Source organism: Condylura cristata, unplaced genomic scaffold, assembly GCF_000260355.1.
Source record: "Condylura cristata isolate star-nosed mole 26May11 unplaced genomic scaffold, ConCri1.0 scaffold00019, whole genome shotgun sequence".
Taxonomy (NCBI): Eukaryota; Metazoa; Chordata; class Mammalia; order Eulipotyphla; family Talpidae; genus Condylura; species Condylura cristata.
This window is the reverse complement of record NW_004567120.1, coordinates 32,902,849-32,919,921: the sequence shown is the minus strand read 5'-3', so window position 1 is coordinate 32,919,921 and position 17,073 is coordinate 32,902,849. Positions and strand designations below refer to the sequence as shown.

The 17,073-nt window shown below is 42.7% G+C and overlaps 1 protein-coding gene across 1 annotated transcript; it reads right to left on the bottom strand.

Annotated features, from left to right (window-relative positions):
- Positions 1 to 428: 428 nt before the first annotated feature.
- Positions 429 to 16,864, bottom strand: ZNF449 (zinc finger protein 449). Its single transcript, XM_004685831.2, has 5 exons — positions 16,822 to 16,864; positions 9,160 to 9,606; positions 7,077 to 7,281; positions 3,587 to 3,700; positions 429 to 3,390 (listed from the first exon to the last, which is right to left on the bottom strand). Exons 2-5 carry the CDS (start codon positions 9,511 to 9,513, stop codon positions 2,507 to 2,509), a joined length of 1,557 nt encoding a protein of 518 aa, XP_004685888.1. The 5' UTR covers positions 9,514 to 9,606; positions 16,822 to 16,864; the 3' UTR covers positions 429 to 2,506.
- Positions 16,865 to 17,073: the final 209 nt, after the last annotated feature.

The following is a 17,073-nucleotide window of genomic DNA, read 5'->3' as shown; positions in this document are numbered from 1 at the left end:
GTGATATACTTACGATGTAGGTACTGTGTTATGCCCTTATCAATTCTAAATGCTCAGAAATTAATTAGGTACATCCATGCAATATTCAACTATAAGTTTCCAAGAACTATGTCACATATTTCTTGATTCAATGTTACAAATATTTATTATTACTTATTATATATAGGGCACTATAAAAAATAGTGTTCTGTACTCTATAAAATCTAGTGATGTGTGTTTATAATATAGATGAGGGAGGAGAATGCAGCTCATACTATAATTGTAAGCTACTAACTGAAATTGAATGATTAAATGCTAAAAATGATGCTTAAACCCAACACTAATCCTCCAATTTAGGGTGGGCAGGAGTTAACTGTGCTTATTGCATCTGTTCAGGGACACACCTCTTAGTTGTTCAAACAATTAGTTAATGCAATTGAAACCGGAAGAACATACACATTTACATTTTATTAAAATATTGCATAGATACAGACAGTTGGGCACATCCATTTTAAGGCACTGTTCTGGTTTGAATGCAATTCCACAAGAGAGAAAAGAGAAGCCATTACATTCGGTATTTTTCATCTCTACATTCAGACTCCTCCCATGTTACATGTTTATTGCTACTGGGATCTCAATTTTAACCCTACACTTATAGCAGCATCATACAGGGACCTGGATGACAAGAATTAAAGACACATCCTGGCTTTAGCATGTGACACAATTTGGCATTTAATTACAAACTCTCTTGCATTGTTCTCCATTTGTTTCCCAACTCTTGTTTAACTAAAGATATTATAAACTCTTTATGAACCTGACCAATGAATTAACTTCTTCTTCACTAACTTCCATTAAGCCTAGAACAGGACTTGTTAGGCACATAGTAGATACCTCAAAAATACTTATATTAAATATCTTCCAAGAACTTCAGTGGAATAGAAAAAATATATACTTCCCCTACTTCTGATTTAAGGAAAGGATGACTGGTATCTTCATAAAAGAAAATAATTGAATGTCCTATAGCTTGCATTTCATAACAAGGAACTAGGCTGAATGAATATTTTCATGTATTAACAGCTTTAACTGACAGAGAATTCTTCCTTTGCTACAGAAATCTGAGTCACTATCATGGTTATATGAGAATATTTATACAAATAGCAATATGTATATGAATGAAAGAGATGGGGGGGAGAAAAGGAGAGAGAAATTATTAGTAAAATTCAAAGAGGTTGAGAATCACTGGGCAACTTGTAAATTACCTGAATTCGTGACCCTTACCTCTTAAAATGATGTGTGTATTACATAAAAGTATATATGTTTAAAGAACTTTTCATAACACCCTTGAAACAACTAGAGTAACATCAAGACTATATTGATAGCTATAGAAATATTTGTTTAAGGCAGTGTTTTTCAAGGAATATTTGCAAAACATTAGTTTTGTGAGTTATTATTGGGTGTGAATGAAAAAGGGTTCTGGGGTCAAATAGGTTTGTAAAACAATGAGCCAAAAAGGTGCTTTCTCCCCTTTACTGGAGACCTTCCAGAGTCTCAATGGCTGGTCTACATTGTGAATGTACAGAGGGGAAACAGAAGGAAGAGATCCCCAAAGTTATGTGTAGAAAACCTCATGGAACAAATTGTTCTGTGGTGTACACTGACAGAGACACTGAATTAAAGAATGGATAAAATTTATAAAGCACTGAGAAATAAGTAGTTAAATACCAAAGGAGAGTAAAAAATCAGTGGACACCAGTTCCTTAGCCAGCTTAAATTAACTGAAATTCTACTTGTAGGATTTCAACTGTCAAGTGGGTTCTACCTCATGAGTCTTCCTTATTGTGGACTAAATAAATCATCAAATTAAGGTTCAGCTCTAAGTAGCATCATCACAGACTGCCAACTAAGAGACTATAGAACTTTGCATAATTCAAAAGTAAAGGCTAAAATCCCAACTTCCTTAAACCACAAAAAAAAAAAAAAAAAAAAAGGTCCGTGGAAATAACCCAGTTCTTACCTGGAAAATAACATCACTTTCATCCTTGTGTCCCTTACACTTTTTTATTTTTTGTTTGTCTCCTTTCTTTCTACTTGGGACATGATAAATTTTTGAAGTAATATAATTTACCTTGCATAATGACAGCAGAATAATTATGGTGCTGCTATAACAGACATGTCAGATATACATGATCACCTAGTATATTGACCCTACTCTGGAAAGGGCTGTCATCATTTATATGATTTATACTTACATTTATGATACAGTTGGCTTAGAACACAAAAAATTCATTGTAATAAAAAAATAAGAGTTGTAGAGTCAGAATAAGTCAAATCTAGCTAGGAAAGTTATAAGAGTAGGTGGTAAATATTCTTGAATTCATATGTCTTGGAAGTTAGATTTTAAAAATAGGGGGAAAGCTGTTCTTACAAGCCAAAACAAAAAGGTTCTTCCAAGACAAAGAGGCTATTGTAATAAAGATGTTTTTGAGTTAGTGTCAATTTCTGTAGGACTTATTTATCTTAACAATTCTTAAAGAAGTCCTCTAAAGTGAGTGACTTGGTGCATGATAAGGCCAGCTCGCTGTCTGAAGCTCTTAGAACAATGACTACACTTGTATGGCTTTTCCCCGGTATGAATTCTTAAGTGAATAACAAGACTTGGTCTCTGTCTAAAGCTTTTCCCACAGTAATTACATTTAAAAGGTCTCTCTTCAGTGTGGGTTCTCTGGTGCAAAGTAAGAGCTGTTAGTCTACTAAAACTTTTCCCACAGTTATGACATCGGTGAGGTTTTTCACCTGAATGAGTTTTTAGATGTCTTTTAAGACTTGATCCATGACAAAAGCTTTTCCCACACTCAAGACATTTATATGTCTCTTCTTCAGAATGGGTTCTCTGGTGCCCCATAAGGTGTGACCTCCGAGTAAATCGCTTTTTACACACAGTGCATTCATAGGGCCTTTCCCCCGTGTGAAGTCGCTGGTGTCTATACAGGTCTGAACTACGAAGGAATCTTTTCCCGCATTCAGGGCATTTGTGAGGTTCTTCTCCTGAATGGATTCTCTGGTGTCCAGTAAGTTGTGACTTCCGAGCAAAGCATTTTCCACATTGAGAACACCGGTGAGGTTTATCTCCTGGAACTTTTTTCTTATGAGGTCTAGGCTGGAGAGGTTCTTCTAAGTTGGAGCTCTCGGGTTTCTCTCCTACAGAGGGGCTCTGATAATCTACAAGTTTTGTTATATCTGTGGGTAAATCCTCTGGGGGGGGTTCCCATTGATTTTCTAACTGTCCATAGTCTTTTTGCAAAATAGGACCATGGAGAGCATTCCCCTCTAAAGTAACAATAAATGGATACAAATTCTCCAGTTTTTTCTGTTTTGAAGAATCTTCTTCATTTTCTATTCCAATCTCAAAACCTGAGAGAAGAAAAAAAGAAAGTTGCAGATGTCACTGTATCCCATGGAAGAAAGAATATGAGGGAAAATGAAACATTATATGAAACTATCAGTAAGAATAGGGAAACTCCAAAATAGAATGCAAACCTTCTTACCTTTATTAAAGCTGAATTTTTCTTATCTTTCTTCCCTAGTATATCAGTGAACAATTACTTACCTATTTTGGAATCAAGTAATTGTTTAATCTCTTTGGATTCCTGTAGTTCCTTCACCCATTCTTCTTCTCTATTCTCCAATGGGAAGCTCATATCAAGCTTTGGTATTAGATATCCTGGTTATAATAAAGATGAGAAACATGGCAGTTTGGGTCATCAAAGGGTTTTCCAGAGTTCTTGTTGTTATCTTGTATGTACACATATAGTCACTTAAGATATAATCCTCCTCACTTACTACTTCACCTGGAATCTCTTACAAGCCTTTTTTAAAAAAGATTTATTTAGGCCCTCCCTGGTGGCGCAGCAGGTTAAAGCACTGCACAAAGAAGCTTAAGCCACTTCCGCATGAGTTCGATCCCCGCCTGCCCCGAAGGTGACCACATGGCATGGCAGAACTCTCCTGGCCCGCCTGCTGCTCCCCTCAGCGGTATACTTCATTGATCTGCCTGTTCTGTACCCCACTCTGTCTCTGGTGAATCCTCTTACCCTCCACATCTCTGGCCTGTACCCCAGTTCTGTACAAATAAATAAATCCTTTTAAAAAAGATTTATTTATTTATGCATATAAGAACTGGGTATAGACCAGAGTTGCAGAAGGAAGAGGACTCACCAGAGACAGAGTGGGGAGCAGAACAGGCAGAAGCACTGAAGTACACTGCTGAGGGGAGCAGAGGGCAGGTCAGAAGAGGTCTGCCATGCCATGTGAGTCACCTCCCCAGCCAGGGACTGAACTCATTCTACAGTGGCTGCAGATAGCTTCATAGTACTGTGCTTTAACCTGCTGTGCCACCAGGGAGGACCCACAAGTCTTTTTTTTTTTTTTAAGATTTATTTACTTATTTATATAAGAACTGGGGTACAGGTCAGAGGTGCAAGGGTAAGAGGATTCACCAGAGACAGTGGGGAGCAGAACAGGTAGATTGACTGAAATACACTGCTGAGGGGAGCAGCAGGCGGATAAGGAGAGGTCTGCCACACCATGAAGGTCAGCTCCCTGGCCAGGGATCAAACTCATCTTGTAGTGGCTGCGGATAGCTTCGTAGTACTGTGCTTTATCCCATTGTGCTACCAAGGAAGGCCCCACATGTCTATTTTTTAAAAGATAAGAACACAACAGAAAAATGAGGAAGACATCCTATTGTGCACAGTTCACGGCTATTCTCTAATCTCTGGAAGAAGAGTGAATCAATTCTGTGCTGAAATCGATATACTAAATTACTTCTGTATCTATTGTAATAATAGGCTTATTTAGAAATGGATAAAATATTAAGTAAATATTTACATAAATTTTTGGCATATAAAATTAACAAATGCTGCTTTTGAGTACCAAGTAAAGAGAAAAAGTTAAGAAACTGTTTACTGGAATAATTTCAGTTAAGATTTTCAAATTACAATTGGGTTGAAAACCAGCAAAAGTAGTTTTTTATGTTTGTTTCAGCTGAAATCTAGAAATGGATTTTCTTGAAATTAACCCAAATAACTCAGTATTTCTCATGTCAGTCTAAGGACAGCCTCTAAAACTTTCTACATTTACTGCCCCATGTATCTTACCACCTCTCTCCTCATCTATAGTCTCTGTTGACTTTATCCTCATCCCATGCTCCCTCCTCAACTTTAGCAAAGTATTTTGTTCTGCAGTGAAGTGTGAGTTGGAAATCACTGATTTGACATTTAAGTGTAGGATGGTATTTAAATATTAGTATTTTAAAATAATATTAGCAAGTTAATTTGACTGTTAATTGGGAAAATTTTAAATTTCTAAACATTATATCAAAACATAAAAGTTGACCAAAATGGGCCCTCCTTGGTGCACAAGTTAAATCGCAGCACTATGAAGCTATCCTCAGCCACTGCAGCATGAGTTCAATCCCCGGTCAGGGAGCTGGCCCACGTGGCACAGCAGACCTCTCCTGTCTCACCCACTGCTCCCCTCTGCAATGTATTCCAGTCAGTCTGCCTGTTCTGTTGCCACTCTCACCATCCCCCTATCCACACTGCTGGCCTGTGCCTCAGTTTTTGTATATATAATAAATAAATATTTAAAAATAAGACAATATCAACAAAGTAAAATGGCAACCCAAAGAATGGGGGAATTATCTGCAAATCATATATGTGATAAGGGATTAATATCCAGGATATGGTGAAATCTAAAATTCAACAATAAAGCAAATGGCCAGTTCAAAAATGTGCAAAGGACTTCAACAGACATCTCCAATCAGATTACAGATGGGCATAAGTACAAGCAAAGATGTTCAATATTACAAATCTTTAGGGAAATGCAAATCAAGACTATAAGATAGCCCCTCAAATTCATTAAAATTGTTACTATCAAAAAACAAAAACCAGAAACTAACAAGTGTTAGTGAATATATGGAGAACCTGGAGCCCTTGTGCTGTTGATAGGAAACTGAGAAGACACAGCTATTATGGAAAAGGCTGTGCACATTCTTCAAATATTATAAAGTCATCATAGGATCCAACAATTCTACTTATGATTAAATACCCAAAAAAAGTAAAAGTAGGGTCTCCAAAAGGTATTTGTATATCCATATTCATGATAGCCTATCTAGATGCAGCCCAGCAATGAAGCATGATAAGCAACATATTACATATATATTTTTGCATATATTTTTACACACAGAGGGTGGAGTATTTTTCAGCCTTTTGATGCTACCACATCAGAAAAAAACTGAAGATGCCATGCTAAGTGAAAAAAGCCGTCACAAAAGAAACAAATACTGTAAGACTGCATTTAATGAATAAACAGAATACTCAAATAGATATAGAAAACTGAATGGTGGTAACCAGGGAATAGAGGGAAAGCGAGGATGAGGAATTCTTGATTAAATGGGCATACAGTGTCAATTTGACAAGAAAATAGCTATGAAGATGGACAGTGGTGATGAGTTCACATTACAACTGAATTCAATATCATTAAACTGTATACAAAAATCATTAAGTGGCAATCATTAAGGCTGTATTTTACTACCCTGAAAAAAAGATTAAAAAGAAAATAATGAATCTTAGAAATATCATTTAGGGTCCTCCCTGGTGGTACAATGAGTCAAAGTATAGCACTATGAAGCTATTGTAGCCACTACAGCATGAGTTCGATCCCTGGCCAAGGAGGTGACCCACATGGCGCAGCAGACCTCTCCTGTCTCAATGACTGCTCCCCTCAGCAGTGCATTTCAGTCAGTCTGCCTATTCTGTTCCCCACTCTGTCTCTGGTGAATCCCCTTGCCTCCAAAACCTCTGGCCTGTACCCCAGTTCTGTACATATAAATAAATCTCTTAAAATCAGAGTCACTAGTGTAAGAGGTTCTCAATGCCTCTGTACCTGACAGTCCTGGTGTCCAGCCATTCCCAAATTCCCTCCATCAGAGAGGCCCATCTTCAAGGATAACTGAAAAGTAGCCCAGCCCCAGCCCTGAAGAGCTGTGGAGCTCTTGCCGCAGAAGCCAGAGAAAGGGAATGAAAGCCTTGTCTCACCCGGGTCTGGAAAGGGCTGGCATTCCCCAGCAGCTGTGTAGGTCAGCTCCTGAGGCCCTGCCTGTGGCATCCATGCCTCTGCCATTGCAACCTCCGGGGCAGCGGCCATCACCTGGAGCGGGGCTGAGTCCAGGTGCATGGTTGGTGGTATGTGCTCCATTCCCACTGGTGCCAGTTCTTCCAAGAACATTTCCTGGCTATCGATCTGGGAAAATGCCAGAATTCATCACCATGAAATCAACACCAGAACTGACCAGCAGCATTTCATCCCAGTACCACCGTCATTTTAAATGTGAGGGTGGGCACAGGATAAAAACATGAAGCAAGGTGAGTCAACCCGAACATATATGATCTAACATCTGTAGTAATCGCATTCTGTAGCAATCATAGCCTCAAGGGGTAATCAATTAGCAGTTATTGAGTGCTCACCTACTTATTACAGTGCGTCTTCAGAAATGGCGCACACTCAGAGCAGACCTCACTTTGACTAGCCACGTTGCACGGGCTCAGCAGCTCCCCACCCCAGCTAGAACTAGCACCCTGGGCAGTGCCTGGCTAGATCATACGGAGAGAATCCTCCCATGGTGAAGCAACCAAGAAGGCAGACAAAGGCAGGAAAACCATGAACCTGTTCCATGCTAGGTGGGGTGGAAAGTCTCGGAGACTCCGGTTCAGGTGGGCTAACAGCAGACCCCCTACACACACAGGCTGATACCCCCCGCCCACCCAGAAGCACTTCCTCCTTGTCCCAAAGAGGTGCTCTGTGCCCAGCTATGGCACACCCCAACCCAGGCCGTGCAAGGTGGTTCTGAAGTCCGGCCAGTGCCCATCCTCGTGGGGCCCTTCAGCTAGGATGCAGGGGTAGCTGCTGGAGTTCAGTGGGCCCAGTATGGAATTATCATTCACAGAGCAGAAACGCTCAGGTCCCTAAAAACTGTGGAAGAGCCCCCCAAAATATTCCACAGGTTAAAAGAATCTGTCGGAACCTCACTGTTGCTCATAAACTTACAATTACTCCTTTCATTTGAATACTTTTTCATAACTTGAAATTCAGAGGAATGCACTCCTGTGGAAGTCAAAGGCAACCAACATACGACACTACGTGTTCATATTGCAGTTCCCAGGAACTACCTGCCACTTTGGAAATCTTGTGACAAGTAGCAACCTGCCAGGACTGGGACGCTCTTGGGCTACAGACAACTGTCACCTTCTCAGGTGACATCAAGTCTTGCAGTGGGTCAACCTCAAACTTGCTGAATGCTTGTTAGTTCATAATCAGCTGCCAGCCTCTTCCTGCCTACATTTCCATCCCACTCTACTTGACTCACGGCTGGCAAATTTCTTCATATACAGCCAGAGAGTAAGTGTTTTAGGCTTTACAGGTCATGCTTATCTGTTGTCTATTTTGTTTTCTTCTTCCTTTTATAACAATACTGTTAAAAAAAAATTTATAACCATTATAAGCTTATGGGCAATAAACAGGCTTGGGCTGCATTTAGACTACAGACCACAAAACACTTATTGGTATTTTTGATTTTCAGTAGCTAAGTAGTTTATATTATCTATAATCAAAGTTTAGGCTACTGAACAGGACATCATCAATATTTGTTAAAGAAGAAGAGTTGAGGGCCTCCCTGGTGGTAAAGTGGTTTGTCTCAGTGCTACCAAGCTATTGCCAGCCACTGAGCCATGAGTTCAATCCACCATGAGTTTGATCCCCGGCCAGGGAGCTAACCCACATGGCGCAGCATACCTCTTGCTCTTGCTCACTGCTCCCCTCAACAACGTCTTTCAGTTCATCACCTGTCCCCACTTTGTTTCTGCTGAATCCTCTCACCCCCACACCTCTGGTCTACACACCAGTTCTTATATGCATCAATAAATAAAAATAAATATTTAAAAATAAGAAGAGTTGAATTTACTAATGGAGAATCACTGACCCAAACTGCTAATTCCATCTCAAGTAAAAAATGAGGGGAATGGAAGGGAAATCTTGGGGTTCAATAATAGCATGTCTAATCTAGTCCAAGATGTCTCTCCTACTTCTGTTTGTCTAATCACCAAAATCCCAAACTTTTCTCACCTGCTGCTCTGGTATCTCAAGTTCCCTCTGTAAGTCCTCTATCAGTGACACAACTCTTTCTCTATTCTCTGGGCAATGTTCCCTCACCCAGGTCTCTATTTCCATGGGCAGAATGGTTAGAAATTGCTCCAGCACTAGCAGCTCCAGGATTTGTTCCTTGGAACGCATCTTAGGCTTCAGCCATTGACAGCACAGCTCCCAGAGTTTGTTGAAAGCTTCATGAGGCCCCGCTGCTTCTTTGTACTGGAACTGCCTGAAGCGCTGACGGAAGACTTCACAGTCAGTATCATATTCCTGAAACACCGAGCCCTGATTCAAGGAGGCCTGGATCGCACAACCCAGGGCCACAGCCATCGCCCCCTTCTGGCAGTCTACAGTTTCTCTGGGGCCTCAAGTCTCAGATTCCAATTTCTTTCTCTCTTTAGAGGTCGGGGGAGCCACCTACAGCTGAGGACAGGAAGAAAGGAGAGAGGAGAAACAGGAGTGGTTACCAGAGGGCATACTTACCCCCTCAACCTGCTTACTTTTCACCAAAGCCCTAACGGAGCAGCTCAGTGTCTTTTGGGTGCTTTTGAGAATCTGATGCAATCATGGGTTCTCTTCCTAGAAAAACGCACACACACATCCAATTCTGCAGCCAGTTTCCAAAAGTTCACACGATGACCAGGACTATACACAGACCCTGTGGAACTGTGCTGTCAGACATGGTAACATTACTTCCCTGTGACACTTTAAGGTTCAATTCAGTAAGACTAAAACCTCAGTAGCTCAGTCACCTGAGCCACATTTCCTTGCTCAACACCCATTATTGCAGGATTTTCTGAAGGAATTTCTGTGAGACTTGCACGGACCCACAGGTAGAACCTCTTTGCTCACAGGACCCCAAGAAATGTGCTGGCCTTAACCCCACCCCCAGGCTAGAAGCAATTTTCTTGTGTTTGTGCATGCTGGTAAGCCACGAGAGAGGTGGGCAGCAATGCACACAACACTGGCGAATAACCCTGAAAGGCCATGTAGCGTTGAGCAGCTCTTACTACCTTCAACCACAGCCTTTGCTAGAGCCCTGCCTGCAACAGCAGCAAGTGACCAGCTCCGCTTGCTTCTCCCCTGCTGTCTGCACTTCAGCCAACATCCCTTGAACTTCCAGCTGCAACAGTGTGCCAAGAGGCTGTGTCATGAGACAGTGACACAGCCACTGGGCAGGCAGTGGGAATCTGGGCTGTGATAACAAGGAAGGACTTTTATCCCATTTATCCAGGTCTGTGCTGGGCCTCTTCTAGCGCCCCCCCCCTTGCTGGGCTTCATTTATCTAGAGATAGAGAATAGGGATGAGGGGGCTGATGTCTGAGCTTAGGAGGATTGAACAACTTGTCCCAGGTCATGAAGTTAATCCCAGGGAAATGGTGATGAGGTTTGAATCCATAGACCCTGCAAGGCTCACCTCTCTGAACAACATTCAGATGTTCTTAGGTCAACCCCAAGGTCACAGAGCTGGTCATATTTAGGTCCCTGACACCTGAGGGTCCTTCTTGAAAATAACTTTTTCCCGAAGGACCAGGATAGAGCCAGCAACAAAGTTTATTAGAAACAATAGGCCCAAATACTGCGAGAAGCAATGGACATCGCAGGAGAGCGGGAAAGCCACCCTTAGCAGTAAGGTAGGATGGTTTTCAAGGCTTTTGCTTTCTGGGCTCAGTGGGGTCCCTCTTCATCATGCATGCCTTGTTCCATCACTCGTTCCACTTTGAGGACTAACTGAAACTCCCCCTTCATCCTTCCCTCTTTTGGAGTCAATCTGCCAGAAGTATCTGGGCCTTGAAACGAGCGATAAGCCAGCTGGACTGTGGGGTGACAGAGATGCAGCTGTGCTCTTCGAGGGGCATGTGCGAGAGCCCATTTGTATCTCTAACATTCCCCCTCTCACGAGACAAGGACCCAAAATCTTTTGGAGGTGTGAAGGGACTAGGTCTAACCTGAAGCTCCTTTGTGCTGGCATCAGGTTGTGTACCTGCCTCTGGGCCCTGCTCTGAGGTCCCTAGGCTTTATACAACTGACATACTGAGCATTTGCATTAGGTCCCATCAAGAGTGGGGCAGCTTGAGGGTCCTGTTGGACCATCATCTGTAGATGTATACTACACATCCTGAAAGAGATACTTATTAATTTAATAGGCACAGTCCAAAAGATAAACCCAAGATGATCATGTTGTAAGCCAGTTCCATGGATTTGACATCCCTTGAACATCAACCTTTTAGAGACAAAGGGGACTATGTGATTTAAGAAGCAAAGGTTGTGATCAAAAGAAATAAGCATATTTTACTAACAGTAGCTAAAAGACCGAATGAATCCATTAACCATTAATTTACCTAAACTAATTAGAAAAGACTGTTTATAGTAGGAATCCAGAGTAGGATTCAATGTTTTAATATTGCCCCACCCCTAGGAAAACAGTTTTTTTTTTCCCCCGGTGGTTTTAGTTTCCAGACAATCCTGGAGCTCAACTCAAGGCTGTAGCTATTACTTGTCTGTAAATACACGCCTCAGAGAGAAAAATTTAGGTAATTTTTTTCTTGTGTTCTTTAAGATCTAAGAACAATTTAATCATCTAGCCTTTACTACAATCCTGCCTGTAAGTGTATATTTTTTTAATCTTGAGAAATTTGGGGGCAATGACCAATCTGGACAAACCTTTAAAAAAAACTGTACAAGGCAGAAATTGAGTTATTTGATTATTTTATATAGCTAGTTTTTGTGCAAAGAATTTCCAGTCTATTTACAGGTCAAAAGGTTAAGAGGCATAAACACTTGATGTCCACAAAAAGGTGTATTACTGAAATACAGTTTTCTCTCCACCTTCATACTAGCTTTAACACAACAAAATTCATTTATTTGCAAGTTAAGTCTACCTGAAATATGCTTGGCCAATTTGCATAAATTCAGCAAGACCTTAGCTAGACCTCACTATAAGGAGTATCAGATTGAGAGCCCTTAAACAGCCAGTGTATTAGGACTCAAGACCAGACCAAGGCCTCACTATCAGGCTTCATCTATAATACCAGCATCTTTGGACAAATTCCTCTTCTCCTGAGGTTCCCAAGATGTCCTGGGATTTCTGGGCCTGCCAAATGGTGACCTTCTTTACCCTCCCCATAGACCAGCTATACCCTTTAATGAGGTCCCAGGTTATTTCTTTGTAGGCTTTGAAACTAATCTGCTCCCTGAACACATACTATTCTGGACAAAACCTTGGTAAAACACCATGTTTCCAGCTGTCCATTATAGAGAGGGAGAAAAGAATCCTACTGGATTTATTAAAAAAAAAAAACTATGAAAAATCAGAATATTTAGTGAAAGTTTTAAGGTGTCAGGGAGAAGCATTGATTCAGTTCTGTTTACAAAAAATGCAATTCACCATTATTGTAGGTCATAGTTTAAGGAAAATAAAAAGTTTTCTTAATTTTTTATTTTATTTAGATTCATCTTTATTTTAACCTGTTGTTTGCAACTATTATGCCTCCAGTTCTTTTTTTATACCTTGCACTTGATTTTCAGCTTCATGATAAACCTGAATTTTAAAGTCAAAGTTATTTCCGCAAATTACTCTGAGAACAAAACATTACAGTAAGTGTTTTTGTAAATGGCACAAGATTTTAAAATGCCCTTAAAGTTCTGATTATAACAAACTGACAAGAAAGTCTGCTCAACTTTGGGGGTGTACAATAGTTCGGACTACTCAGAAAGGCCCAGTAATTGTATACCAGAATGTAGTAGACTTTTAAAGAAGTTTGATATAATTTTTGGACATTTTTATTATTAGTCAGTCATGTTGAATATTTCTCCTTGTATGACTGCTTCTCTGAAGTTTTAACCTATAGGTTATTGCTTATTATCTTTCCCACAAAGAGACAGCAAATTCTTCCCTGGGGAGTATTACCTAGGAGTTCCTGCCCATGTCCAATATTTTCCTTTTAATTAAAGACTTAGTATTCTGATTCTGGGGAAGTTTAAACTTTCATACAGATTACCACAAAACCATACTTAATTATCCAGGCAACTAAGGCAGCAATGACTTTAAATGCAAATATATTTTTAATAAAGTTCAACTCTTGCTGATGAGATTTTACCTAAAGACACTTACCTGAAGTCGCAGATTTTAAGATTATCTAAAGAGTTTATTGACAACAATTTAAAAATATTTTTGTCCTTTAATTAAAAATTTTAACAGTTAAAATCATAACTTTCTAATTCTTAAATTACAAACAATTTTAAGAACTATTATATCATTATTCCCATTATTCCTTTAGATTGAAAGACGTAATACCTAAATGATTGCAATTTTAGTTTCTCTAGAACAGAATTTCAAACCAGTGAACCTGATAGCAATAAATCATATTTGAAATCTTTCTTTTTTTTCTTATCCTCATTCCATTAACATTTATCAACTTTCATAAATCTTTCATGACATGCTATAGTATTTCTTGTCTTTACCAAAATAAACCTCATGTCTTTTTTATTCCTTATCCCCTGGTTTGTTCTCCTTACCTACTTCCTATACACATTTAAATTTTTTTTAACCACAATCCTTAACTCCTAATAAAAACTCAAAGTCAAGAGAAAGTTCCCAGCAGTTTGAATTTAAAGACTCTGTTTTTTATTTTTTTTCTTTAGTCTCTGTAGCAAAGTTTTTTCTCCTGGAATGTTACATTCCAATAAATGATTAGTATCATAAAACTCATGCCTCCTGCCTGGCTTACCACAAATGATGGGATTTTATCACCTTTATCGTAAGAAAGTGGAACTGAGGGTGTAAGTGAAGTGGGAGAAGTAGGATTTTCAGAAAAAGGTGACTTTAAATATTTTCTTAGATGTCTCAAAGCCCAAAAGGTTTTTATTCAAGTGTTAGTTACCGAATTTGCATTTTAAAGCCAATACCTGACTTACTCAAAACCTGTGCAGAAGCCAGTTCAGAGCACTTTCCAACCTAACTGTAAGGATCCAATGATAAAACAGGGCTCAAGCTGAGATACCCATTCTCAGGGGTTTTACCATCCTTCAATGTGTATTGTGGACAGGCCACATTATAGAGAAAGATGAATTTTTTTCTGAAAGAATCTAAATTTAATTGATTAATGGTGACTAATACAACCTAAGGTAAACTAGGGGGGAGGGGAGTAAAGAAAACATTTCCATGACCTAAAAGCAGGGATGGGATCATTGTCCAGAGAGGAAGGAGAAAGACAAGTCATTTCTCTTCCTGTCTGGCCCTGCATGCAAAGGGGCTCTGCCTGGCCCCACATCCCAAGGGACCCCTTTAAACCTCAGTGTCCCAGAAGGTTTCCACTCTCTGCACCTACTTGGGGTACCAGAGAGGTAAGACCTGTACAGACGGTGTCCCAGTATAAGAGTAGGGGTTCCTGGATGTATACCATGACTCTGGGCATTAAAAAAAGAGAGAAGGTCGTGGGCCAGAAATGCCTTGTGCCAATTCTACTGGCTCACATGGAACAAAGGAGAAGAGGATTTAAGTGCCAAGACTGCCAGGGGCCCAGGCAAAGATGACAGGTGAGAGGAGGCCAGAGAGCAGAGTGATAAGGTGTGAGTCGTGGAGGTGACTGTAAGACTTTCAAAAAGGAAATAGCCACAAGAGAATATGCTTGAGATAGACTGGTGCAAACACAGAAAGGACAGGGCCATCCCTGAGACCAGCCTTCCAAGTGTGCCTGTAGGAAACAAGTGAGAGGGTTTCTGGGCCCCATATTCCCTGAAATCCAAACCAGTGGCAGAGGGGTTAAGGTAGTTAATAAGGAAGAAGTGGGGCTGAGAACACAGTGGCCTCAGGGACTCCTACTCTGCACAGAGATGTAACTCCTGGCAGCCTCCCAAGAGGACTGTGAGGTCCCACTAAAGGAGGTCTGAATCTGCATGGTGTAGGGATTTCCCATCACCCCAAAACCAGGAAGCTACCCTCCAAGTGTAAGATGAGATTGTGTCCTGAGATGGTCAGAAGGACAACAGAAAGCCAGAGAGAGGGAAAAAAAGAAAATGGAGAAGAGAGCAAGGACCAGCAGGGCCCAGCTTAGTTCACCACTTAACCGTCCTTCGCTTTCAATGAGTGCTCATAGGACTTCATTTGGGGATCTGGTGAAAAATGCATGGGCAAAATGTCCCTTCACAGCTGTCACATGTTGAGGACGTGACACCCGAGGGTCCTTGAGGTCTCTTAAGAAAAGAATTTCACGAAGCACCAGGATAGAGCCAGCAACAAAGTTTATTAGGAAGCCACAGGACAGAGAACTGCGAGAAGCAGTGGGTGTCGCAGGAGAACAGGAGAGCCGCCCTGAGCAGTAAGGCGGGAGGGTTTTCTAGGCTTTTCCTTTCTGGGGTCAGAGGGTCCCTCTTCACCATGCATACCTTGCTCCCATCACTCTCTGCAGTCTGGGGACTAACTGAAACTCCCCCTCCCTCCTTCCCTCTCTTGGAGTCTGGGGAGAACTGTAGTTAAAACTCTTCCCAGACCTGCCAGAAGTATCTGGTCCTTGCAACAAGAGCGATGGGCCCTGCTGGACTGTGGGGTGGCAGAGACGCAGCTGTGCTCCTGGTGGGTAAGGGGGTGCTAGGGAGAGCCCTCTTCTGTCCTTACCAGTCACATGCATGTCACCACAGGTGACAAGGGCAGGACCTGCCCACCTGCTATCGGTCCTCTCCCGGTACCTGATGAAAAGCTCGGGTACTGTCCCCTTTCCTGCAGTGGGCCAAGTAAAAAACCCACTTCACGTGCCACCCAATCATCCACATCCCTGGACCTTCCTCGGGACTTGGCAGCCCACTGCTCTTCCTGGTGTGATAACCTTGTGCATCCTGCCCCCGGTGCTCCCCTAAGCGTCAAGAGCATCAGCACAGTATCTACTTCATAAAATGCCCCGCCCCGGATCCATACCAGAATCCATGGAAAGCGAATGTGCCTGGCACAGAGAAAACTCTCAAGAAAGACCACTGCTCCTGAGGACTGGTTCCTAGAAGCTTCTTTTTCCCCAGCTGAGGCCCCCACCAGGGCTGGAGGGCGTCCAGGGCCGTGTGGTTCGGGCTGTGGGCTGTGGCCCCACCTTTCACCCGCAGCAGCCTCACAGCCAGGCAGCCCTCCCCTGGGTGACCCAAACCCTCCCCTGAGTCTCCCAGGGCCCGACTGCGGGCTCCCGTCCAGGGGCCCTTTGGGAAGAAAACTTCCCCGTGGGGCTGATGGCTTCTCTCCAAAGTCTGCTAAGGCACACGCGCTCACAGGCCGAGGGATCTAGGTGTGTGAAAAGAGGGGTACCCGGGAAAAGCAGGGGGGCACGTCCCTAAAAAGACTATAAGCTGGTTAAAACCGGATGCTGGGTGCGCGGGAGCGGCCCCCAAGGCTCCCAGGCGAGGACGTCCCGCAGCTTGGAGAGGCGCTTCCAGGCCAGCGGCCCCTCGGGAAGGCCCGGCCGGGTCGCCGGGAGCGGGGAGGGGATCCGGGCCGGACAGGGGCCCGCTGCCCGCCGTTCCTCCCCACACCCGCCGCCCAGTCAGGCCTGGAGGTGGCCCGTTAGCGTAGCCCGAGCGGGCGTTGGGAGCCCCGCTACCCGCACCCGCGCCCGCGCCCCAGGGACGGCCACGCCCTCTGGCCGCTCCGGGACTCACCGCCTCAGCGCCCACGGCTCTCTCAGGCTCACCGGGTGCAACTACCCAGGGCGCAGGCGCGCGGGCTCGCGCCAGACTACATCTCCCATGAGGCCTCGCGCCGTCCGCCCAGCCGTCCGGGCCAGGAGGCTGCTGACGTGGAGAGGCTGTGACTTTCCCTGGCCTGCTGCAGGATTCTGCGGCTTAGGAAGTCACCCCATTTCCGGTCCTAAACCTCTTCGCAGGGATCGATGGGGCGTGTTCTAGGTCTTG

Excerpts from the sequence above, each read along its gene's own strand:
- ZNF449 (XM_004685831.2), bottom strand. The coding sequence starts at position 9,513 with ATGGCTGTGGCCCTGGGTTGTGCGATCCAGGCCTCCTTGAATCAGGGC. Across the intron at positions 7,282-9,159 it reads TTGAGATACCAGAGCAGCAG|ATCGATAGCCAGGAAATGTT; the intron begins GTGAGAAAAGTT and ends GCATTTTCCCAG. Across the intron at positions 3,701-7,076 it reads CCAGCCCTTTCCAGACCCGG|GATATCTAATACCAAAGCTT; the intron begins GTGAGACAAGGC and ends TATTATAACCAG.